The sequence below is a fragment of the Somniosus microcephalus genome, chromosome 5 (assembly GCF_052327205.1).
Source record: "Somniosus microcephalus isolate GS21.2 chromosome 5, FLI_Smic_1.0, whole genome shotgun sequence".
NCBI classification, from domain to species: Eukaryota; Metazoa; Chordata; class Chondrichthyes; order Squaliformes; family Somniosidae; genus Somniosus; species Somniosus microcephalus.
In genome coordinates this window covers 108,806,028-108,831,809 of record NC_140991.1, presented here as the reverse complement: position 1 = coordinate 108,831,809, position 25,782 = coordinate 108,806,028, and the positions used below count along the sequence as shown (strand labels likewise).

General features: G+C 48.7%; 1 protein-coding gene across 2 annotated transcripts in view; it reads right to left on the bottom strand.

Moving 5' to 3' along the window:
* Positions 1–21,135, bottom strand: part of LOC147117259 (uncharacterized) — a 51,812-nt gene extending 30,677 nt beyond the window's left edge. For both annotated transcript variants that reach the window (XM_085988073.1, XM_085988074.1), the window contains exon 1: positions 20,898–21,135. In XM_085988073.1, coding sequence (XP_085844199.1) covers positions 20,898–21,075 — 178 coding nt within the window. In that variant the 5' untranslated portion in view covers positions 21,076–21,135. The remainder of the gene's footprint in view (positions 1–20,897) is intronic.
* Between the last annotated feature and the right edge of the window lie 4,647 nt (positions 21,136–25,782).

The following is a 25,782-nucleotide window of genomic DNA, read 5'->3' as shown; positions in this document are numbered from 1 at the left end:
ACAGATGGTGGTATGTAGCATTTGTTGAAGCCTTCACTCACCCTGACCACCCGTGTGATAAAATCATACCGGTGATAATTCTCATGGTAGAATTCAGCTGGACATCAATGGATTTGACATGTGGGCTTGATAGCCATGCTGGAGAGCAGTATTCTGCTGTAGAGTACACCAAATCACAGATGACAGCATGAGACCATGGCAACGTGCTCTTTATGGAGTGGAAGGGTAAGGCACCATTGCCCCTAGGGTGAAATCGTCAGGGGAGGCTATTAGCCTCCTGATTGATAGCCTCCCCAGATGATTTCACCCTATGGGCAATGATGGCTTACCTTCCACTCCATAAAGAGCACGTTCCCATGGTCTCATGCTGCCTACTGTGATCTGGAGATTTTCGTGGATTAAACTACTTTATACTTTCGGCGCGCTCCTTTCATTTCTCTCAGAAATTTTGCACCTTGCAGTTGCAATGCCCCAGAGTGCACTATTTTCATACTAGTGTGAGACTTCCCTTTAATTGCTCCGTAAAACCATGAAACCTGACAATAGCACCTTTAACGTAGTAAAACGTCCCAAGGCGCTTTTAAGACAAAAAATTTGACATCACAGAAGAAGATCATTCAGCCCATTGTGTGTGTGCTGGCTCCTGGTTAATGCAATCCATAACTAACCCCACTGCCCTGCTCTCCCCGAGTACACCTGTATTTTCCTCAACCAACACCCACTGAAATTACGTCAGAATTGTGCTTCCAGGAATGCAATTTATGGGCTACCAACTTTATAAACAGACTGTAATTGTTATGCTTCTATGAATTTTTTGCAAATTTCCCAACCCCGAGTTAAATTCGACCCCGGTAATTTTTCAAATGAGCGAGTGACACCATATGCTTGATGAGTTTCAGTGATTCTTAGTCGAGCCACTAAAGAGAAATCCTCGACAAAGTGATTTGTTTTGTCTTGCAGATCAAATAGACATTGGCTGTCTCTTCCCACAGCAAGTATGATGTTACTGGCAGAGACGGAAGTGGCAGAATCAGAATTGGAGGAAATGTCATGGCGCCAAAGTGAGATCAAACAACAACAACAATTTGTATTTATATAGCACCTTTAATGTAGTAAAACCTCCCAAGGTGCTTCACAGGAGCGTTACCAAACAAAATTTGACACAAAGCCACATAAGGAGATATTAGGGCAGATCTTGGTCAAAGACGTAGGTTTTAAGGAGCGTCTTAAAGGAGGAAAGAGAGGTAGAGAGGCGGAGAGGTTTAGGGAAGAAATTCGAGAGCTTAGGGTCTCGGCAGCTGAAGGCATGGCTGCCAATGTTGGAGCGTTTAAAATCGGGGATGTGTAAGAGGCCAGAATTTGAGTAGCACAGACATCTCAGAGGGTTGTAGGCAATGTTCCCTGTAAGCTGTGCTTTGTTCTGTGCGGCCTGTTTCTTTTAATGTGTGGTTCCTTTAAATTTCTGTGCATGCGCGGTATTTACAATATAAAAGCTTGTGTGCGGCCTGCATGGGACCTTGCAGATATCTGTGCGGCCGTGCGCGCAGCTTAGCGGGAACATTGGTTGTGGGGCTGTAGGAGGTTACAGAGATAGGGAGGGGTGAGGTCATAGAGGGATTTGAAAACAAGGATGAGAATTTTGAAATCGAGGCGTTGCTTAACCGCAAGGCAATGTAGGTCAGCGAGCACAGGGGTGATGGGTGAATGGGATTTGGTGCGAGTTAGGACACGAGCAGCAGAGTTTTGAAAGAGCTGAAGTTTATGGAGGGTGGAAGATGGGAGGCCGGCCAGGAGTGCGTTGGAATAGTCAAGTCGAGAGGCAACAAAGGCATAGATGAGGGTTTCAGCAGCAGATGAGCTGAGGTGGGGCGGAGTCGGACAAAGTTACGGAGGTGGAAGTAGGCAGTCTTAGTGATGGCGCGGATATGAGGTCGGAAGCTCATCTCGGCGTCAAATACGACACCAAGATCGCAAACAGTCTGGTTCAGCCTCAGTTGCAAGAGAGAGCGATGGAGTCGATGGCTGGGGAACGGAGTTTTTGGCGGGGGATCAAAGACAATGGCTTCGATCAGAAAGGAATGGAGTGGAACTTGATTCAGAACAGTGAGGAATGCAGTGGGTGCAGGGCCAAACCACAAGGAATGGACTGGAATCAGAGTCACACCGGCAAGCAACAAGGGGGGGAAAATTCAGTTGGTTGCGCCACCCGTTAGTGCCTTAAGAGGGCGCTAAGTGGGTTGCAAACCAACTAGCGCCCGGGCGCGGCACTACCCACACCTCCCGCAAAATTCAGTGAGAGGTTAGTGGTGGCGCTAACCGGTAGCACTGCGCCGCTGGCGATGATGTCATTGGTCTGCACAGTGCCCCGCTCACGCCCCGGCCGCGATCTTCGGGAGCGCCCCCTGATTTACTGCCGGACGCTATGTCCGACAGGGTCAGGGTGGCGTACCTGCGGCAGGGGAGGCACAATTTAAAGGCGAGGTGCGGGGCGGCCATTTTTGTTGCTGGCCGCCTGCCAGCACCTGCCTACGCTCCCGTCCCTGGCCTCCTGACCCCCCCCCGTGGAGTGCCGGCTGCGCTCCAAGAGCCCGGCACTTCTCTTGAGTGCCAGGCTCTTTTGCCTGCACTCCCAATCCCCGGGGGCCCAGCTGGACCCCAGATCGCGCTGCACAAGGCCCCTCCCCTTTAAGAAGGGGAGGAAGGCCTGCAATACCGCGGCGCGACGTGCCGCAGCGTGTGGCGCCGCGGCACGTAGCGCCACGATATTCACTCACTGCGCCCCAAGAGGGATGCGCTTCCCTCTTGGGGCGCAACCACTCAATTTCCGGCGCGGGGGCGCTAATTTTTCCTGGGGCGCTACTTTTAGCGCCCCAGCGAAGTTAGCGCCTCAATTGGGGCGCTACTCAAATTTTAGCCCAAGGTGTTACATTGGCAAGGCATTGTCAGAAGGTCCCAAGAAGTGCTTGCCACAAGTAGTTGAAGAAAATAAATCAAGCAACAATGATGAGTGGGAAAAATAGGAGGAAGATGCCACACCGCAGATATCACACTTGGTTATAGATAGAAAACATTCTTGAAATTATGCATGCTTCTCAGCTGGAGCCTGAAACTGACAAACAACCATTCAACTCTGAATCACCTGCAGCTCTATTTAAAATTAGACTATGGCTTTTAAAGAGATACCACTCTACCTTAGCAGTTAAATAATATGTTCTGCCTTACATTGTTTTATACTTCTGTCCTTATAACCATGTGACTTGCAATAGGTGTATATTAAATGTCTTGTTCGTACGCACACTTCCTGTAAATGTTATATATTTGCTGTCACACTTTGTTGATGGGCTCAAAGTAAAACAGCAGGAAATCAGAACGGAAATAGGGAACATATGAATTAAAAGTAAACTAGAAGGTGAATTTACGTAGGGCTTCGCCCACATATCTACTGCAAATTTGGCTGAAGAGCTGCGGAAATGCTGGAAAAATTGCGTAAATGATGCTGAAGCTATTTTTTTCCAGGGTTTCCGCTGGTGTTCTGCTGAAGTTATAGATGAACCCTGTAGAAATTCATCTGCTAAGGATTTGTGAAAACAACCAATCCTGAATGACCACCAGGAGAATGTGCCAGTAAAAGAAAGGTGAATTGAATCACTAAAATATTGTGTGAAAAAATTTAATCAATTTTTTTCCCACATTTCTACTCCACATTCCCTACCCCACTGCCAGATCAGAGAGTTGCCTGTCTGTGCTCCAAGGCCTGGCCTGGAAAATTGGTCGAGCCTCTCACTAGTCATATTGGACGGGCGGCAGGCAAGCTCCACCCATTGTCTGCCTGAGGTTTGTTGAAAATTGGCCCAAACTCACTTAATGCCTTGTAGAACATATCACATCCGTAGAACTGATCCACCTCTTCTGCTGGTTGGCAGAAAGCATAAAACACAGAGCTCTCTGGTTGTAAAACTGAAACTGACTGCCTCTCGAACGAAACCTTTGAAGCCCATTATAATCCTGTAATTGGAAACCCTTGTCGATCAAGCACTAACTGCAGCCAAATCAACAGCAGCGTAAAGGTCTCAGACATAGCTGTCAATTAAACCTCACTACCCGAGGCTGGGCCTGATTCTTTGATCTGTTGCAAGTTGGCTTGAAACCATCTCTGTAAACATGACGAGTAATTTTCAACTTCAACGCCCCTTCAAATTACTCCCATGTTTACCCACAGAAATATGAACTCAACCCCTTTGAGGTTGTTTTGAAAGAGAAGACAGCATTTCTCTTACCAGTGTTAAACGGATCACCAACCTTTGACAATGGCACGGCTGTGTGATCTCTGCCACCACAAGGGAGCGGTCAACTGCCTGGGATGGAAAAGGTCCGAACACCCACTGCAGCAGCAAAATGAGGAGGAGGTGTCTTAAAGAAGTAGAAGAGCTGGAAAGACATTTTCTTTTAAATTAGACATGAGCCGTGGGATTGCTAAATAGTGGCAAGGGGGCCTAAAGAGAGGGAGAGAAGCCCTCCCGTCAACATTCTCCTGAATGGGATAACTGCTGTTGCCCCAGAGTTTACCCCCACCTCTCTCCTGGGGGTCACCGGTGGCAGCAGCGGTAGAGAGGGAAATCGGATTGGTACCTGGGACCCACTTCTCCGCCCTCATGCAGCAGGATGATCTGGGTTCAGGCAGGGGAAGGAGGGAAATCCAAGCTGGTGATGGGGATGTGGCCAGCCCAATTTTCTTTCATCTTCTGCTGCCACACTGCCTGATTTGGGGTGATATAGCGGAGGAAGGTCCAGCCAAATGTCTCGGCACTCAGCCTGCATTAACATACAAGGACACCGTTGTTTTACAGAGACCACTATCCCCATGCATATTAATTGACCTCCATCTGCCACAACACATTATGTATTTACTGTGCTTTGCAGACCCCAGCTCACACAAAACCACAATGATGCTATGTGGATTTTTTTTATAGTAGTCAGACTATACAAGTTAAACATTCAGCATAGAGAAAATGTACACTTTGTCACAGCACACAGTGACTAATAAATCAAATTCTTGGATTTTTGCTAGTGCATTGATAATTTTATTTATATAGCGCTTTTCATGACATCAGGATGTCCCAAATCATTTACAGACAATGAAGTACCTTTGAACGGTTGTAATGGAGGGAAACATGGCAGCCAATTTAAACATAGCAAAGTCCCACAAATGGCAATGAAATAATGACCAGATCGTCTCTTTTTCTTTAGTGATGTTATTTGTGGGATAAATATTGGCCAGGACACCAGGAGTCAGAAGGTTATGGATTCAAGTCCCACTCCAGAGACTAGAGCACAAAAATCTAGGTTGACACTCCAGTGCAGTACTGAGTGAGTGCTGCACTGTCAGAGGTACTGTCTTTCAGATGAGACGTTAAACTGAGGCCCCATCTGCTCTCCCAGGTGGATGTAAAAGATCCCATGGTACTATTCGAAGAAGAGCAGGGGAGTTACTCCCGTGTCCTGGCCAATATTTATCCCTCAATCAACATCACTAAAACAGATTATCTGGTCATTATCACACTGCTGTTTGTGGGAGCTGGCTGTGTGCAAATTGGCTGCCGCGTTTCCTACATTCCAAAAGTACTTCATTGGCTGTAAAGCTCTTTGAGATGTCCGGTGGTGTTGAAAGCTGCTATATATAATTGCAAGTCTTTCTTTTTTTCCAATTACTGCCACGGGATCTTTTATTTCCATCTGAGAAGGTAGATTAATATCTCATCCTACTCATAGGTTAACATTTTTGAGTTGCACGCAATCAGATAAAATACAGGTCACATGACAGGTACTAGGGTGTCATTCTCATGTAAATTGCAGCTTGCTAGGTAATGCTGCTACCCATGATATGACATTAAATAGCTTTGGCACTATAATGCCCAGCATGTTACAGTATATACCATAGAGTGGAACATAGAATAATGGTTGATGCTTGTGATTCCCCACACAGTGAGTAGCTGATCTCAGCTGTACCCTTAGGGAAGATGTTGTGGGGGGTTAGCTGAAACCTCACAGGGATGGAGTAAAATTCAAGGAGAGTCATGTGGGCTATTCTTGCACTCTATCCGGGCACAATCTGCCTACAGATATCATACCACCATTGGTTACTTTAGTGTTCAAGTACAGTTTTAGCAAAGAATTTCTAATGAACCCAACAGGATTTTCTGGTTCAGGTTTGTATCAGAGTCAGGTGCAACTGACAGACATAAAGCAGATTCAGGTGATATGTGGAGGCAGATTGGCCTAGAAATTTGATAGGGTCCATTTTTGGGCGCCTTACACGCAGAGTGCTAGCAAATGGGGAGGTCCGAAGAGTCCGTGATTTTGGGCCTCATTATCATGTAGGTGACACAGCGGCAGGACCCCGGACAGGTTTGTGCTCCAATTTTTAGGTAAGTAATTTGGTAAGATCGCGGGGGTCTGGAGGAGGAACGGCTGTGCCTTGGAATTCGATCAGATTGCTGGCGGGGGTCAGGGAGTAAGATCCCAGGGCCTAGAAATTCAGTATAGCCACTTTTGGGGCGGTAAAGTCGGGCGGCCGCTAAAGTTTGCGCCCGCCGGAAAGTGGAGGCCACTTCGCCGATATTCAGTAGCTTTGGCCAAGGAGTTTGCTCGAGCGCTAAAACTGGCGTTGCACGCCTATCTTTAGGCGCTAAGCCGGCGGTGCAGACTGATACCGCCGAGGCCGGGCGCAGCGCAGGTGCGGTCATGTTTTGATTGACAGCAGACACCCTGGCGCCAGCCAGCTCTTAAAGGGGGAAGGGTCGACTTGGTCTGCTGCCACGCCCTGGATACTGCAGCCCTCCAGCTAGGCCTAAACACTGCTGCTGGAGAGAAATAGCGCCAGCAAGGATGCAGAGGGCCCGTGAGCGAGCGCAGCGCTTCTCTGCCCATGATTTAAAGGTGCTGGTTAGGGCTTTGGAGAAGAGAAGCCATATCTTGTTCCCGGACAGTGGCAAGAAGCCTCCCAAGAGGGTGTACAGGAGAGCCTGGAGGGAAATCGCCCAGAGGGTCACAGCCAACAGCGATGTCCCCAGGACTGGTGACCAATGCCGGAAAAAGTTTAACGACCTCACTCGGTTGGTCAGGGTGAGTACCCTTTCCAGTGTCCTCCTCATCCTTGCATGTGCACCTCACATTATGGGCAAAGGGACCTCAAAGGCCTAATGGCCAACCCTCATCCAGCAGCTATGGCACTGGCATGAACATCAATTGCACTTTCTGCACTTTACACACTGGCCAAGCTATTCGACCATGGGAGGCAGTGCACACAACAACAGGGCACCACACTGGCCAAGCTATTCGACCATGGGAGGCAGCGCACACAACAACAGGGCACCACACTGTACTTAGAGGCCGTCCTTTCTCTTGCAGGCCAAGCTGGCCCAGAATCTGAAGAGTCGGACTGTCACCGGGGGAGGCCGTGCCCAGTTCCAGCAGCTCAGTGGCCTGGAGGAGCGCGTGGGTCGACTCATGGGTGCCTGGGAGATTGGCCCCGTTGCAATTGGAGATGCCGACCCTGTGCTGGGCCCCAATGGTAAGGACATGACCGTTTGGACCTCTCTCGTTCCCCTTGCGCTTCAGATCTACATCCTTTGCCACTGTCCGACCAATGCGCAGAATGCCACCACTCATGCCTCCCTCGCTGACGCCCTGTCCTCACTCTAAAGCTACTCTTGTGCCTTCCTGCTTTCAGCTGGTGAGGAGGAGGTCCCTGAAGCTGCGAGTGTCAGTCCCTCGGAAGAGGAGGACGAGGAGGAGCAAGAGGAAGGCAGCACATCGGGGGAACCCTCATCCGCGCCAGGGGATGGCAATGGAGGGGACACGTCTTGCCTGGAGGAGAGCCAGGGGGAAGTGTTGCAGGGGGGTGTAGCTCCTGTGCCCAGTGGCGTCCAGCCACGCGGGAAGGGTCGGGCAGCACGGCTGCCTTCTCCCCAGAGGGGGGAAGTGTTGCAGGGGAGTGTAGCTCCTGTGCCCAGTGGCATCCTGCCATGCGGGAAGGGACGGCCAGCTCGGCGGCCTTCTCCCCAGAGGGGGGAAGTGTTGCAGGGGAGTGCAGTTGCTGGGCCCAGTGGCGTCCAGCCACGCGGGAAGGGTCGGGCAGCTCGGCGGCCTTCTCCGCAGAGGGAGAGTCCGGCCTCCAGTCCGGAGACGGTCCTCGCCCAGGAGGTGCGCCTCCTTGATCAAATGTCCGCGGACTCGGATCATCGGCACACCGAGTTTATGGGGGTTGTGGCACGGTTGCCTGAGGCCATTGAGTCCCTGGCTCATAGTGTGTCCGATTTCGGGGCCTCACAGGCCAGGGGTTTCGAACAACTCGCGGCAGCACAGGCCAGGGGTCTCGAACAATTCGGGGCATCACAGGACGCGAGTCGGGCACAATTCGGGGCATCACAGGACGCGAGTCGGGCTGAATTCAGGGCAACACAGGACGCGAGTCGGACCGAATTCAGGGCAGCACAGGACGCGAGTCGGGACGACTTCAGGGCAGCACAGGCAGCGAGTGGAGAGTTGATCAGTGGTGCCGTGCAGTCACTGGTTGGTCTGATGCGGGCACAGACCAGGGCAGTACGGGCACTCACTGCTGCCACACTCGCTGTGTCACGCACGCATCGCCAGGGCACCCGCCGCGCTGCAGCAGCACAGCGGTCTGGCCTTCACCAGATTGCTGCGCTTGCTGCAGTGCCAGCCCGGCCGAGTGCCAGTGTCTCTGGCGACCAGCGAGCGCCTGGCATCAGCCAGCTTGCCCCCATTGCTGCAGCCGCCACTGCCACTCCCCCAGCAAAGCTGCGACGAGCTGCTGGAGAGACTGATGCTGCCCAGCCACAGCTGCAGCAGTCAGCAGCCGGCCCCTCGAGGGCCGGAGCTCGTCTAGGCCGACCCCCAAGGGCATCTGCCGTCACGCAATGTGCCCCTCAGGAGCCTTCCCCCAGCCTTGCAAGACCCACAGGGCCCAGGTTGAGGTGGAGCAGCAGGTTGGCCAGGGGCCGGAAAAGCCTGGACAAGGACTCGCCCTCTCGGCACACAAAGTAGAGTGTGTTGCCAAATGTTTTTTTATATGGGGGTGTTTGTGTTCTCTATGGGGGGGTTTATCTTGGTAAGGCCGAGGATGAAGGCCATTGTTTTTTTATATGGGGGTGGTTGTGTTCTCTATGGGGGGGGTTCTTTTGGTAAGGCCGAGGATGAAGGCCATTTGGATGGACAAGTTTTGTTATTCCTCCCCAGGTTGTGGGAGTGAGATATGTTTTTTGGGGGTGTTGTCTGTTTTTGGGTTTCATGTGGGAAGGGCCCTGAGTTTGTTCAATAAAGCTTTTTATTAATTCAGCTTGTCCATGTGTGATGTTTCAAGTGGTTGTTGCGTTAACCGGCTGAGGGCTTGCGGAGCGGCTGCATTCATGTGCCTTCATTGCCACAAGCCATTCCCTGACAGGGGGCCTAGAAGTGTCGTTCAATAAGCCGCCGACGGACGGCCCTTGGACCTTGTGGCTCCCTCCTGGGCTGGTACTCCTCCTCCTCCTCCTCCTCATGGTCCTCCTGCTCATCCTCCTGAGGTGGTGGTCCAACGTGAGGTGGCAGTGCCTGAGTCCTGCGGATAGCCAGGTTGTGCAGCATGCAGCAAACGACGACGAACTGGGAGACTCTATCCGGCGAATACTGGAGAGATCCCCCGGAGCGATCCAGGCAGCGGAACCGTTGCTTGAGGATGCCAATCGTTTGCTCTATGATGTTCCTTGTGGCTTGATGGCTTTCGTTGTATGCCTCCTCAGCAGGGGTCCTGGGCGCGCGGAGCGGGGTCATGAGCCATGTACACAAAGGATAGCCTTTGTCCCCGATAAGCCATCCTCTTGGGGGAGGCTGTGCCTGGAACATGTCAGCCACAGTAGTCTGGTGCAGGATAAATGCATCGTGGCTGCTGCCTGGAAAGCGGGCATTGACAGCTAGGATGCGCTGCCTGTGGTCACACACCAGCTGTACATTGAGGGAATGGTAGCCCTTCCGGTTGCGGTAATCCTCGGCATTGTCGATAGGTGCCCGCATAGCCACATGCGTGCAGTCAATGGCGCCCTGCACCATGGGGAAGTCGGCGATCCTCGCAAATCTGACTGCACGCTGCTCCTGCCTCTCTAGGGTCATGGGGAAGGAGATGAATTGGTGTCTCCTTGTGAAAAGGGCATCGGTGACCTGCCGGATGCAGCGATGCATGGCGAACTGGGAGATGTTAGCAATGTCCCCAGCAGCGGCTTGGAAGGAGCCGCTTGCATAAAAGTTCAGAGCCACCGTGACCTTCACTTCCACCGACAGAGACGTCCTGCACATCAGCTGTGGACGCAGATCTCTGTGAAGCAGCTGGCAGATCTCTGCAACCACCTCCCTTCTGAAGCGCAGCCTCTTAACACAATGCGTGGCAGTCATGGTGAGATAGGACACCTGCTGGCGGTATTCCCTGAGTGGGTAAGGCCTACGTTGCCGACGCCTGATGGCCCCTCTGCGTCTAGGCATGGCTGCCCCTCTCACACAGCGTCTGCGAGCCCTTCGCACATAATGCTGGAACTGAGGGTTGGAACCCCATGCAGCCCCCATAATATACTTGCAAACAGTGAAATCACAATGAGTCAAATTTCCAAGCTCTGGCCAGAAGCCAAAAATACCTCTCCTATGTTGGCCCAAATCAGTAAGGTCTCTTCCTTGGTCTCTGTCCAGAAATCCGTAGCACTAAAGTCATTGCAGCAAAATGGCTGGCCTTTATAGTTCAGTCTAAGTGCCCTTTAATTAGCGCTCCCCGAGGCCCGCAGGGCCTCTGCTGCGTTCCACTTCACAGTTCTTAACAGCGCCACGCCCACATTGGGCGGGCGCCACTGAAGTTCCGGTTTGGGGCGCACAAACGGCGTTGCACGACGAAATGACGTCATAAGTTGCGCGCGCAGCTGAGCGCGTGCAAACACTTTGCGCCGGCGCTAAATGTCAACTGAAGTTGGGCGTAGGCGCAGATCGTTCTGCGCCCGGCCGCTAAGTGCCTAGCGCTCGAGATCTACTCCTCTTATGGCGCTAACGGCTGGCGAACGCAACTGAATTTCTAGGCCCAGGAGTCTGGAGCAATGTTCCCCCTAATTATTTTGAGGGGTGCATGGCCCCTGTAAGGGGCTACACAGCCCATTCACAGTTTTGCGCATGCAGGAAATTTAACATTGGAAAAGCCAGTCCCAGACTGCATGAGGGAACATTGGTCTGGAGTATTGTTAGAGGGGTCAGGAGTGCTGTCGGGGCTAGGAGGTCGGGCCGTGGCTGGGGCCGGGGGTGAGATCGGGGGGACCTGGAGGTCAGAGTCGGGAGTGCGGTCGGAGATCGCGGGACCAGGACAGGCGCAAGGCCCCTTACTTGCATATGTTAATGGCCTAATGCCTGCTTCAGACATGGGTAAAGGACACCTCTTGTTTGGCCTTTACCAAGATGCCGTCCAGTGCAACCCACACCAGAATTGTCTGCGAACGGCACAGACACCATTTTGGACACAAAAATGTCACCCATAGCGCCGAAAAACCGGGCACTACGGAGCCGAATTTCTAGCCCAATATTGTACCAGGATAGTGTGCAAGATCACCCCACATGACTCTCATTAAATTTTCACTCCGTCCCTGCTGCCCTATACAAAGTGGAAGTTGACTGACTATATATATATTTTAAATTAGTTCCTGTTGCAAGAACAATGTACCATGAATGCAGGGGCACAGCAGAAAACTCAGTCTGGATTAGCCTAAATTGCATTTTCATAGCTTCTACTGCTGCTGGTGAGGTCACAAAAGCCTATTGGTTAAACTTCACCTTTTAAAGTCACAACACTGAGAGTCTGTAGCCATCAGCTTAATCAGAATAAGGACAGGTAGCCTACACATAAAAGTCTTGGACGTGATTCCATGATTTGATAGTTAAAAATTTGCATTTCTGAAAGAAAATTGCACGTACCCCAAAAGGCTAGCTCGGTAACTGCACTGTCTGGTGTAGTACTGAGTCACACAGCTAAGTAATTGCAGGTTTAAGCATCAGTCTGGGAAGTAGTATGCGTATATAATTGTCCTCTACTCCCATAGTTAGAAACCAGCCAAGACTCTTACTCCTGATCGCCATCCAGTTTCCTTGCTGGATAGTGTGCGTGTGGCTATCAGGTTATGATTGCGATGGTTGTGATTGCCTCCAAGGTTGATTACAATCCTAACATTCACTATTTGATATGTGAGGAATAGCCACTTAGGTGACAAATGACAGCCAACCCCAGCAATATGTAGGATCTTAAGGATGAGGGGTAGAGGGGTAAAAATGGAAGAAATTTGAAAATTAGACCAAAGAAAAATAATTCGTTTACTCCTTCCCCCACTCCAGCATACAGGAAATGCTTTATATTCAAGCTAGTTGTGATAACTAGAGCTTTAATTCGCTATTTAGGAAGGACAGGCAAAAAGGAAAAGGAGATGGGGTGGCGTTGTTAGTAAAGGATGAAATCAGAGCAATAGTGAGAAAAGGCTCAGAAAATCGAGATGTAGAATCGGTCTGGATGGAGCTAAGAAGCACCAAGGGGCAGAAAACATTGGTGGGAGTTGTCTATAGGCCTCCAAACAGTAGTGGTAATGTAGGGGATGGCATCAAACAGGAAATTAGAGATGCATGTAACAAGGGTACTACAGTAATCATGGGTGACTTTAATCTACATATAGACTGGCCAAACCAAATTAGCAATAATACTGTAGAGGATGAATCCTGGAGTGTGTACGAGATGGATTTTTAGGCCAGTACATTAAGGAGCCAAATAGGGAACAGGCTATCCTAGATTGGGTATTGTGCAATGAGAAGGGGTTAATTAATAATCTTGTTGTGCGGGGTCCTTTAGGGAAGAGTGACCATAACATGATAGAATTCTTCATTAAGATGGAAAGTGAAGTAGTACAATCCGAAACTAGGGTCCTAAATCTATACAAAGGAAACTACGAAGGTATGAGGAGTGAGTTGGCTATGATAGATTGGGGAGCTTCATTAAAAAGGCATGATGGTGGATAGGCAATGGCTAACATTTAAGGAACGAATGCATGAATTGCAACAGTTATACATTCCTTTCTGGCGCAAAAACACAAAAGGAAAAGCGGCCCAACCATGGCTAACAAAAGAAATTAAGGATAGTATTAGATCCAAAGAGGAGTCATATGAAGTTACCAGAAAAAGTAGCAAGCCTGAGGATTGGGAACAGTTTAGAATTCAGCAAAAAAGGACCAAGTGATTGATTAAGAGGGGAAAAATAGAGTATGAGAGTAAACTTGCAAGGAACATAAAAGCGGTATGTAAAAGTTTCTACAAGTATGTAAAAAGAAAAATATTAGAAAACAAATGTAGGTCCCTTACAGTCAGAAACAGGAGAATTGATAATAGAGAACAAGGAAATGGCAGAGCAATTAAACAAATACTTTGGTTCTGTCTTCATGGAAGAGGATGCAAATAACTTCCCAGAAATGCTAGGGAACCAAGGGTCTAGCGAGAAGGAGGAATGAAAGGAAATTAGTATTAGTAAAAAAATTGTGCTGGAGAAATTAATGAGACTGAAAGCCGATAAATCCCCAGGGCCTGATAATCTACATCCCAGAGTACTAAAAGAGGTAGCCATGGAAATAGTGGATGCATTGGTTGTCATTTTCTAAAATTCTATAGATTATGGAAAAGTTCCGGCAGATTGGAGGGTGGCAAATGTAACCCCACTATTTAAAAAAGGAGAGAGAAAACAGGGAACTACAGACCAGTTAGCCTAACATCAGTAGTAGGGAAAATGCTAGAGTCTATTATAAAGGATGTGATAACAGGACACTTAGAAAATATCAACGGGATTAGACAAAGTCAACATGGATTTATGAAAGGGAAATCGTGTTTGACAAACCTACTGGAGTTTTTTGAGGATGTAACTGGTAGAATAGATAAGGGAGAACCAGTGGATATGGTGTATTTGGATTTTTAGAAGGCCTTTGATAAAGTCCCACATAAGAGGTTAGTGTGCAAAATTAAAGCACATGGGATTGGGGGTAATATACTGGCATGGATTGAAAATTAGTTAATAGACAGGAAACAGAGAGTAGGAATAAATGGATCTTTTTCGGGGTGGCAGGCGGTGACGAGTGGGTTACCGCAGGGATCAGTGCTTGGGCCCCAGCTATTCACAATATATATCAATGATTTGGATGAGGGAACCAAATGTAATATTTCCAAGTTTGCTGACGACACGAAACCAGTGGGATTGTGAGTTGTGAGGAGGATGCAAAGAGGCTTCAAGGCGATTTAGACAAGTTGAGTGAATGGGCAAATACATGGCAGATGCAGTATAATATGGATAAATGTGAAATTATCCACTTCGGTACGAAAAACAGAAAGGCAGAGTATTATTTAAATGGTGATAGATTGGGAAATGTTGATGTACAAAGGAATCTGATTGTCCTTGTCACTGAAAGCAAACATGCAGATGCAGCAAGCAGTTAGGAAGGCAAATGGTATGTTGGCCTTCATTGCAAGAGGATTTGAGTACAGGAGCAAGGATGTCTTACTACAGTTGTACAGGACCTTGGTGAGACCACACCTGGAGTACTGTGTGCAGTTTTGGTCTCCTTACCTAAGAAAGGATATACTTGCCTAAGAGAGAGTGCAGCAAAGGTTCACCAGACCGATTCCTGGGATGACAGGACTGTCGTATGAGGAGAGATTGGGTCAACTAGGCCTGTATTCACTAGAGTTTAGAAGAATGAGAGGGGATCTCATTGAAACGTATACAATTCTGACAGGGCTAGACAGACTGGATGCAGGGAGGATGTTTCCCCTGGCTGGGGCGTCTAGAACGAGGGGTCATAGTCTCAGGATACGGGGTAGGACATTTAGGACTGAGATGAGGAGAACCTGTGGAATTCTCTACCACAGAAGGCTGTGGAGGCCAAGTCACTGCTTATATTTAAGAAGGAGATAGAAGATTTTTAGACACAAAAGGCATCACGGGGTATGGGGAGAGAGTGGGAATATGGTATTGAGATAGAGGATCAGCCATGATCGTGTTGAATGGCGGAGCAGGCTCGAAGGGCCAAATGGCCTACACCTGCTCCTATTTTTCTATGTTTCTATGTTTCTAATGAGGCATCACTGGTTGGGGAATTTTTCAGATAGAATAATTTCCTGGAACAGCCTTAACCACAATCTGTTCTATATCGGTCACTGGGGAAATTCATGTTCAGCAGATGCTCCACCTGTCGCAGCACATCCTTTTGTGATTTTGCTCATTTTTAAAATTCTTAAAATTTAGTAGAATGCATTCAACTGGTGATGCAAGAACATGATCACATTATTGATTACATCAATGCATTCTACACACTTAACAGCATGTTAACTAGATTTGGAGAATATCCCTTTAATTCACGGGAGTTGCAAATGTATGGGTAGACATGCAGTGGAGTTTCCCCTCAACTGAAATGATCATTTTCTGACCTCAGTGTATATTTTAATCTTTGATCCAGGCATTTATATGCTTGAAATAAGGACCATTGCGATGTGCAAGGGAAAAAGCAATATCTGGCCCAGCTGGTAGTTGCAGGCCAGATGCAACCTTAAAAAAGAAAAAAAAATACTGCAAGCATCCCTGACTCTACAGCAGCACTTGTTTAATAGTAATGCAAAATGGCCACAAATGATAACCAATTGCCACTTATATGGATGTCCAGAGAAAAACAGTGTGCCAGGTCAGGGAACAGCATCTTTTACCATTTTCATATCACAGAATTGCTACCAATGGAAGTGGTGCTCTGATATAGGCCAGATGTCTTGTTGCCAAACCTGCCCATTTATACTGCAGGGCAGATTGAGAAATAATGGATAGCTGTGCATGCTCCAAAGTTGTAAAAGTGGCTGTAAAGCAAGTCCACGTATGCAAGATGCGGCTGGTTTACACCTACAGGTGTGTTTGTGGAAAGACTCAGTCAGACTGTTGTTGTTTAGTTAAACTGGTTTATTTTGAATGGTGAGAGTACATCAGAACCCTCACCCCACTCCTCTCAGAAAATTGGGCGCAGAGTCCCGAGCTCTGCAATGTTTGTAATGTAGGGAAAGGCGGAAGTCAATTTATACACTGCCAGTTCCCACAAACAACAATGAAATAAGTCACCAGATCATCTTTATTTTTATAGTATTGGTTGAGGGATAAATATTGGGCAGCACACCAGGGAGCATTCACCTGCTCTTCCTCAAATAGTGCCATGGAATCTTTTATGTCGACCTGAGAGGGCAGACGGGACCTCGGTTTAACGTCTCACCCATAAGATGGCGCCGCCGATAGTGCAGCTCTCCCTCAGCACTGTACTGCAAGTGCAGCCCAATGCGGGTGGCCAGCATGAAGGCAGTTGGGGGTCACAAGGCTCTTTAGGCCTCTACAAATATTTGTAACAGTCGTTAAAGTCGAAACCTGCATTAAAATAAAATCCTGGCAACCCTGTCCAGTTTCCTCTTGCTCCTGTGCCACCTTTGCCCCACACCCCTCCCCCTAGAAATTCCAGGCTTGGTGCTCATAGCACATCACATGCCCAGAGTGCAGGGAATCATTCAAATAAGCTGACCCTGTGTTATCAGGCATGGTCAGTTCTTTCCTGCACAGGCACAAGTAGCACCTGAACAGTGCCAGTGCTGTTGTTGCTGCACTGGTGCCGTATTATTGACTCTTGTCTCATCCTTGCTACACAAACACTTCTGCTTCCTGAGTTAACAGGCAGGCGATATCTGTTCGTAAAATGGCAGCTGGCATTACATATCAAACCCAGGAAAAACTGCAAGACTGGCTCAAGAAGTTTGACGACCTACTGCAGACCAGTTTGTGCCCAAGGGTGGGGCCAGTGGGGTATCAGGGTAGGGGCTTCATTTTGCATGCAGCCAAGAAGCATTGCGGGAGATTTTCAGGTTGGGCACCGAATGGATGCAATATTGGTGATTGGCCTGTGGTGCCCGACCAATGTGGCAGTCGGGAGGTCTGAACCACTTTCAGGTTTGAGCCTCATTAACGCTTTTTTAACGAGCTGCAGATGCAAACGGGAACTGCACTGCAACTCACCGTTCACTGTTCAGGAGCTACTCACAGAGCAGCCGGTAGGCAAGGCCTGTTGGGGTGGGTGGGGGAGAAACTGATTCTGGCGGCCTAAGGCCCTCGCCTATATTTTTGCATCTCAGGATCAAGTCGGCCAAATCTGGATGTCGACCGCCACCCCACCGCACCCCCCCCCCCCGGCAACCCCCCAACCAATCTCTTGACCTTAGCTCCACCCCTGTTTGTGACCCCCTACCCCCAGGGCTGCAGATCAAACACGGAAGAAATGTCCTGTTATTCAGGTGGTGATGGGAGGTGGATTGGAGCATTCCTTTTCTGGAAAATTCACATAGTTACATGTAAAATGGTGTGATCTGATACATTTTCAGGCATAGTTATGGACTATGCCTACTATCATTTAACTACAAGATTGTTAAGTAAAACTATTGCAGCATTTTCTAATCAGAAAGTGTTTCAGGTTCAGAAAATCAACAACTCCATTTAGTGATTCTGTGAATTTTTGTAAAATTAAGAGAATTATGAGCAGGATTATATATTTTTTAAGGCTAAAGGGATCAAGGGATGTGGGGAGAAGGCAGGGACAGGGTACTGAGTTTGGATGATCAGCCATGATCTCATTAAATGGCGGAGCAGGCTCGAGGGGCCAAATGGCCTACTCCTGCTCCTATCTTCTATGATTCTATGAGGATGAAGTAACTACTCAGATAAAACCAGCGATGAATATGCCGACAATACACTATTTCCGTCCAACTTTTTAACCTTTTACTGAAAAATTCACTACCCACGAATCAAGGATTTCTGCCAATATTTTCCTCTGTGAATTAGTTTTAGTAAGTTCATAAACAGGTTTACAAACAACACATTTATGAATTAATTAAAACTAGTGGACAGAGGAAAACACTGATTATTATAAATTGAAGTGTTTGTGTGTATGGTTTGAAGTTCTTACTATTTCTTTACTTCAGGCACATATTTCAGAATATCTGCCTTATCCTGAAAGACAAAGTTCTTCCCTTCAAGAGCAATGAGCAGAGCAGTTGTTAATCAATTTATTCATGTTTTATTTCCCAAGGGTAAAATTTAACATACAAGGCAGGGGTTCCTCAGCCCTGGCTTTTATGAGGCCAATAAAAGCTACTCTTTCCTTACATCTCTGTTACTCTCACCTTGGTGCTGAAGTTCCTATTTCTGTTAATTTCAGTAAAAAAAACGGTAACATTTCCCCCATGAATATAGGAAACTTCAGTCCCACTCATGTCTCTCTTCCTTTATCTGCATATTTGCCGGGTACTGTCTTCCTATCTGTTTCTTTCCCTCTTTCTTACTCTCTCTGGATGTCTCTGCTACTTTCCTGCTTTTTGTGTTTCTCTGTTACTCTCTTCCTGTGTTTATGTTACTCTACACTTCCTCTGTTTTTGCTCTGACTACATTTGGCGCTTGTTCTATTACTTCAGGGATCTCTCTCTGATTCTCCTGATTATACAAAAATTCAGAGAATCACTAATTGGAGTTGTGGAGTTGTTCCTCCAATGATCTTGTTCCTTCAATGATCTCCAACTGCTGCAGTTTTGTCCAGTGATCTCTCCCAACTCCATTCTCCTGAACGGTTGATAAAAGCACACGTGGCATAAATTTTCCAAGTCTATATCAGTGGAGAGGAAAGCTTAGGCTATACTGTATGCTTAATAAAAAACTATCTCCAACAAGAGAGAGTCTAACCACGGCCCCTTGACATTCAACGGCATTACCATCGCCGAATCCCCCACCATCAACATCCTGGGGGTCACCATTGACCAGAAACTGAACTGGACCAGCTACATAAATACTGTGGCCACAAGAGCAGGTCAGAGGCTGGGTATTCTGCGGCGAGTGTCTCACCTCCTGACTCCCCAAAGCCTTTCCACCATCTACCAGGCACAAGTAAGGAGTGTGATGGAATAATCTCCACTTGCCTAGATGAGTGCAGCTCCAACAACACTCAAGAAGCTCGACACCATCCAGGACAAAGCAGCCCGCTTGATCGACATCCCATCCACCACATTAAACATTCACTCCCTCCACCAATGGAGCACCATGGCTGCAGTGTGTACCGTCTACAAGATGCACTGCAGCAACTCACCAAGGCTTCTTCGACAGCACCTGCCAAACCCACGACCTCTACCACCTAGAAGGACAAGGGCAGCAGGTGCATGGGAACACCATCACCTGCAAATTCCCCTCCAAGTTACACACCATCCTGACTTGGAAATATATTGCTGTTCCTTCATCGTTGCTGGGTCAAAATCCTGGAACTCACTCCCTAACAGCACTGTGGGAGTACCTTCACCACACGGATTGCAGCGGTTCAAGAAAGCGGCTCACCTCCACCTTCTCAAGGGCAATTAGGGATGGACAATAAATGCTCGCCTTCCAAGCGACACCCACATCCCAGGAACTAATATTTAAAAAAAGCTATTGGTCCAAGTCAGGATGACATCCAGTTCTGGATGTAGGGGTACAAGTGCTCAAGTGAGTGTGTGTGAGCCCCACTAGCAGCAACTCAAATTATGCAGCTGCTTGGCATGATTAAGATAATAAATTAAAGCTGCAGAAGGCTTATGAGTCTCAGTATCAAGGAGCTATCTTAAATCAACCTGTGACCACAGAATTCACAGGTGCTTTTAGCTAGCACAGGGAAAGTTCTCCTTGCCTCAGATCTTATCTGTCACCCAATCTAACAGTTTGAAGAGATTGAACATTCGAACATCTGAAAAGGGCGAGAAGTGACATTCAGATCAAACAAGCCCGCCCCACCAGTGCAACCTTGCACACCGTCTACCCACTGCCTAGAATGTAGCAAAGTACTTAGATTTTAAATACACAATACATATTCTTCCACAATACATATTTTTGTTAAACTACTTCATATGATGGAATCCAAATGACCTTTACCCCTCCATGAAATTTTTTAAAACTTGCATTTACATAGCGCCTTTCACAACCTCAAGATGTCCCAAAGTACTTTACAGCCAATGAGGTACTTTTGAGGTGTAGCAACTATGCACACAGCAAGCTCCCACAAACAGCAATGTGATAATGATCAGTGTTATGGGATCTTTTACATCCAGCTGAGAGAGCCGACAGGCCTCGGTTTAACACTTCATCCGAAAGACAGCACCTCTGACAATGCAGCACTCCCTCAGTACTGCACTAGCCTGTCAGCCTAGATTGTGTGCTCAAGTCTGGGCAGTTGAACCCACAACCTTCGGACTCAGAGGCAAGAGTGCTACCAACTGGCTGACTTCTCCTCTTGGAGGCTGTAACATGTGATGGCTACCCTCCTGTACCTCAATCAAGTGGGCATCTTCTTCCAGAATCCACACTCCAGCAGTGCTCACTGGAGCTGATTTGGGATCACTTTTGTTTCCCCCTCTCTACTTAGGAGCACCGAAGCTGACTGTAATGTCCACACTGCCATCCGGTCCAAGAACTGCTAACTCACAGAAATAAATAATAAAACGTACAGATTTTCTAAACAATTTAAGTCAATAGCGAAACTATTCATTTTTAAAAAAATCATAATTTTAGTTTTAAACATCGAATGGCAACATTTAGGTTTCAGAACTCAGATACCCCACTCCCTCCGACAAGTTTAAGAAGCATTTCATACCATCGACTTTGTTCAAATGCGTTAAGGAAGTTCAAACCTATTTTGTTTGAACCATATTCATATTCACACGAAATGGTCAGAAACGGTTCACACTCTTCCCCACAGTCACTCCCATACCTCCAGTTTGCTGAAACTCTGCCATTGCGGCTGGACTGACCGCGGTCCAAATCCTGCTGCCGGGCTGGATAACCGCACCGTGGACTGTCTTCCGCACTTGGAGTGGTTCAAACCAGGAGAGCGGCATCTCGGCATGAGAAAGTGGGAGGGATAGAGGATCGTCCAAAAAAAAACACATTGCAATATTATTCTGGGCGTACTCTGTTCCTGCATCTACCAGGATGCCCTGCTTCGCAAAACAGGGAACCTTTGTCCTGACTGCACGCCAGCAGCATGAAAGGGTGATATAACATGGGATCAGGGAGCCGTAGATGAGACCCACATTGCCCCATCACAAGCACCATCTGTAAAGGTCTTAAATTTCTTTGAGAAAGCACATCAGTGTCCAGCTGGTATGTGACCAGTAACAATGAATCCACTTTGTTTCAGGGATGGGCAATAAGTGCTGGCCTTGCCAGCAACATCCACATCCCAGGAACGAATTAAAAAAGATACTAAACTCGGAAAAGTAGTAAACAGTGAGGAGGATCTTTTGGGTGAAGACATGCAGGTGACCAAGTGGCTCTGAGGCTACCCCGTGCTTCCCTGGCTGCGAGTGACTGCTGCTGCAGCAGAACTTCGGTATTAACAGAAACATGCAGCTACCTGAATGGTCACAGAGAGGACAACCAGGGTACTGAAAAGTGGCTTCAGGAGCCTGGATCAGTCTGGAGGTGCATTGCAGTACACTCCCGAGCAGGTTTCACATATTGTGGTGGTTTGCTGTGCACTGCACAACTTCGCTTTCCAAACAAGACTGGAACTAGGGGCCCCGGGGAAGGAAAGCGAGGTTTGGCAGAAGGACACCAAGTTCAGCAGAAACAAGAATTGGAATCAGAGGAGCCAGCAGCTCCAGCTGCCAGAGAAATAGGTAAACAGATCATCAGGGAGACCTTCTCCAGACATCTTACCTACATTGTCCTCACTACATCTTCTGAATTTCCCAGTGCTTGTGCCGCAGATCCAGCCCTTGGTGTGCAACTTTCAGAATTAAAACCAAGAACACAAAAAGCCACTTCACACTACCAGTGCCACAATAATCAATGAACATCGATGAACACCACAACCAGTTTACATCCCAGAGCAGCATCACATGAGCAGACTCCTGCTCATCTTCCTCCTCCTCTGCTTCCCCTTACCATGATTGATTCGCAGAAGAAAAGGACAAAAGGTTAGAATAGGTGGTGCACAGCCAGAGTAAGGCAACATTTCAGAAGAAGGAATAACAAGAATTGATGTGCTGGAAGGTAGCCTTAGCTCTTGCAGCAGGTGATGGAAAAGTAAGACACTGAAACACGCACCTACAGCTGGCACAGGCCCACCAACATCTTCGTCCCTGATTGGCAACACAGAGTGCCTTCCTGGAAGATCCACTGCTTTCTCCTCAGAGGGAGGCAAGTGTCTGTTGTCATCCCAATGGCCTGCCTCTCCCAAGCATTGTGTGCCATCTTCTCATGCAAAAAGAGTGTAGACAGTATGAAAGGGCTGTGCTTCTCAAAGGCATTCAATGCATTCCTGGTGACAATAGGCTGGGAATATGTTACAGGGTGGACAAGGGCTGGAAAGCTACATGGGCATGTTAGTTCAGAGTTAGAAGGGGCTGCATGCATGAGGCTTATGAGGGGGGGGGGGTCCATGCACACGTACCAGCTGGAACAGTAAGAGTGCCAGAGAACAACAGTGCACACTGCATGACTCCATTGCAGTCCATTAAAACTGGGAGGGTGAAGAATGGATGTAGAAAGTCTCAGTCAGACTATGGTGATCTATGGTACTAGAGGGACTTGGGGAAGGAAGTCTCCAAGTCACTGTAATGCTTTTACCTTGCCTGTCCTCATTAAATCATTAAACTTCTTCCAGCACTGCACAGCCATTCTAGGGATTCACTGAGGTGGCACTCACAGCCACTGCCACTTCCTACCACATGGTTTACACCATTGCCTACTGTCTTCCTGCTGTATATCCCCAGCAAGCCCTCCATGCACAGCATCATCTCTTCTAACAGGACCTCTGAACAATTGGAGGCACGGTGCAGGGTGTTGTTCCTACCATTCTCTTTTGTTTGGACTGCTAGGATTCTTGGCGATGAGGCTGCCTTAACTGGTGGAACTCAGACAGCTGCTGCTGATTCACTTTGTAGTGCCCGAAACAGAAACAAGAGGTAAGTATCCAGAACTGACTCGTACAATTTTGTTTATATCTAACTTCAGCTGTTGACCAGTTAGTTTCCTTGTCAATGCCTGACTCAGTTTATTATGACAAAAGACACAGGGGTATAACTTCACCTTGAGCGGTAGCGCAAAACGGGTAACAGCAAATCAGCAGCCCGTTTTGCACCCAGCCCGATTTTCTTTTCCATTGAGCGTGGAGTGCAAAACGGGCTGCCATTTCACTATTGCCTGTTTGCGCTACCGTCCAAGAAAATTTATACCTCATAATAATAATCTAGAATCTTAAGGCAGTTTCCTGGAACAAGGAAAGTGGGCCTAGAAATTCAGTTGGGCGCGCCAGCCGTTAGCGCCTTAGGAGGAGTAGATCTCGAGCGCTAGGCGCTTAGCGCCCGGGCGCAGCGCAATCTGCGCCTCGCCCCAACTTCAATACACATTTAGCGCCAGCGCAAAGTCTTAGCGCGCCCTGCTGCGCGCGCAGATCATGATGTCATTTCCTAGTGCAACGCCCTTTGTGCGCCCCGAACCGGAACTTCACTCACGCCGGCCCATTGTGCGCCGGGCGGCCCTAACGACTGTGAAGTGGAACGGTACACAGCCGAGGTGGGCCGCGGGGAGCGCTAATTAAAGGGCACTTACCCTGCACTATAAAGGCCAGCCATTTTGCAGCATTCACTCATGTGCAACGGTTTTTTGGAGAGAGACCAAGGAGGAGAGCTTACTGGTTTGGACCAACACTAGGACAGGTATTTTTGGCTCAGGCCAGAGCTTAGCAATTATCTTTGCCTTCATTGAGAGCTCAGTGTTTGCCAGCATATAATGGGGGCTGCATTGGGTGCCAACGCTGACTTTCAGCCTTATGCCAGAAGGGCTTACAGACGCCGTGAGAGAGCGGCAGCCCTGGCTAGATGCAGAGGGGGCAACAGGCGTTGCCAACTGAGGCCTTACCCACCCAGGGTATACCGCCAGCAGTCCGCCTATCTGACCATGTCTGCCGCGAAGTGTGTTAGGAGGCTGCGATTCAGAAGGGAGGTGGTTGCAGACATCTGCCAGCTGCTTCACAGAGATCTGCAGCCACAGCTGATGCGCAGGACGTCTCTGTCGGTGGCAGTGAAGGTGACGGTGGCTCTCAACTTCTATGCCACCGGCTCCTTCCAATCCGCTGCTGGGGACATCGCTAACATCTCCCAGTTCGCCGTGCATTGCTGCATCCGCCAGGTGACCGATGCCCTTTTCAGAAGGAGACATCAATTCATCTCCTTCCCCATGACCCTGGACAAGCAGCAGCAGCGTGCAGTGGGATTTGCAAGAATAGCGGGCTTCCCCATGGTGCAGGGCGCCATTGACTGCACGCATGTGGCTTTGCGGGCACCTCTGGAGCATGCCGAGGATTACCACAACCGGAAGGGCTACCATTCCCTCAACGTACAGCTGGTGTGTGACCACAGGCAGCGCATCCTAGCTGTCAATGCCCGCTTTCCAGGCAGCAGCCACGATGCCTTTATCCTGCGACAGACAACTGTGGCTGACATGTTCCAGGCACAGCCTCACCCAAGAGGATGGCTTATCGGAGACAAAGGCTATCCTTTGTGTACCTGGCTCATGACCCCGCTCCGCGCGCCCACGACCCCTGCTGAAGAGGCATACAACGAGAGCCATCAAGCGACTAGGAACATCATAGAACAAACAATCGGCGTCCTCAAGCAATGGTTCCGCTGTCCCGATCGCTCCGGGGGAGCCCTCCAGTATTCGCAGGAGCGAGTCTCCCAATTCATCGTCGTTTGCTGCATGCTGCACAACCTGGCTATTCGCAGGACTCAGGCACTGCCACCTCACGTTGGACCACCACCTCAGGAGGAGGAGCAGGAGGAGCATGAGGAGGAGGAGGACGAGGAGTACCAGCCCAGGAGGGAGGCAGAAGGTCCAAGGGCCGTCCGTCGGTGGCTTATTGAACGTCACTTCTAGGCCCCCTGTCAGGGAATGGCTTGTGCCAATGAAAGAACATGATTGCAGCCGCTCCGCAAGCCCTCAGCCGGTTAAGGCAACAAACACTTCAAAGATCAAACATGGACAATGTTAATAAATAAAATGCTTTATTGTACAAACTCAGGGCCCTTCCCACATGAAAACCAAAAACAGACGAAACCCCCAAAAAACACTCAAACACATTACTCGCTCCCACAACCTGGAGAGGATTAACAAAACAGTGCAACTAAAATGGCCGTCATCCTCGGCCTTCGTAAAAAACAAACATCACATCCTCGGCCTTCAAAAAACAAACATCCAATTCTCGGCCTTCAAAAAACAAACATCCAATTCTCGGCCTCAAAAAACAAACATCCAATTCTCGGCCTCAAAAAACAAACATCCAATTCTCAGCCTCAAAAAACAAACACAACTGGCCACACATTCGACTTTTTGGCCCGCTAGGGCGATGCCTTGGCCATCTTTGTGTGGCCCCTGCCCGCCCTGCTGCTCCTCCTCAAAGTAAGGCCATTGGCTGCTGCAAGGCTGGGGGCAGGCTCCTGAGGGGCACATGTTGTGACGGCAGGTGCCCTTGGGGGTCGGCCTAGTCGAGGTCTGGCCATCGAGCGGGCGGCTGTTGAATGCTGCAGCTGTGGCTGGCCAGCATCAGTCGCTGCAGCAGCTCCTGGCAGCTCCACTGGGGGAGTGGCAGT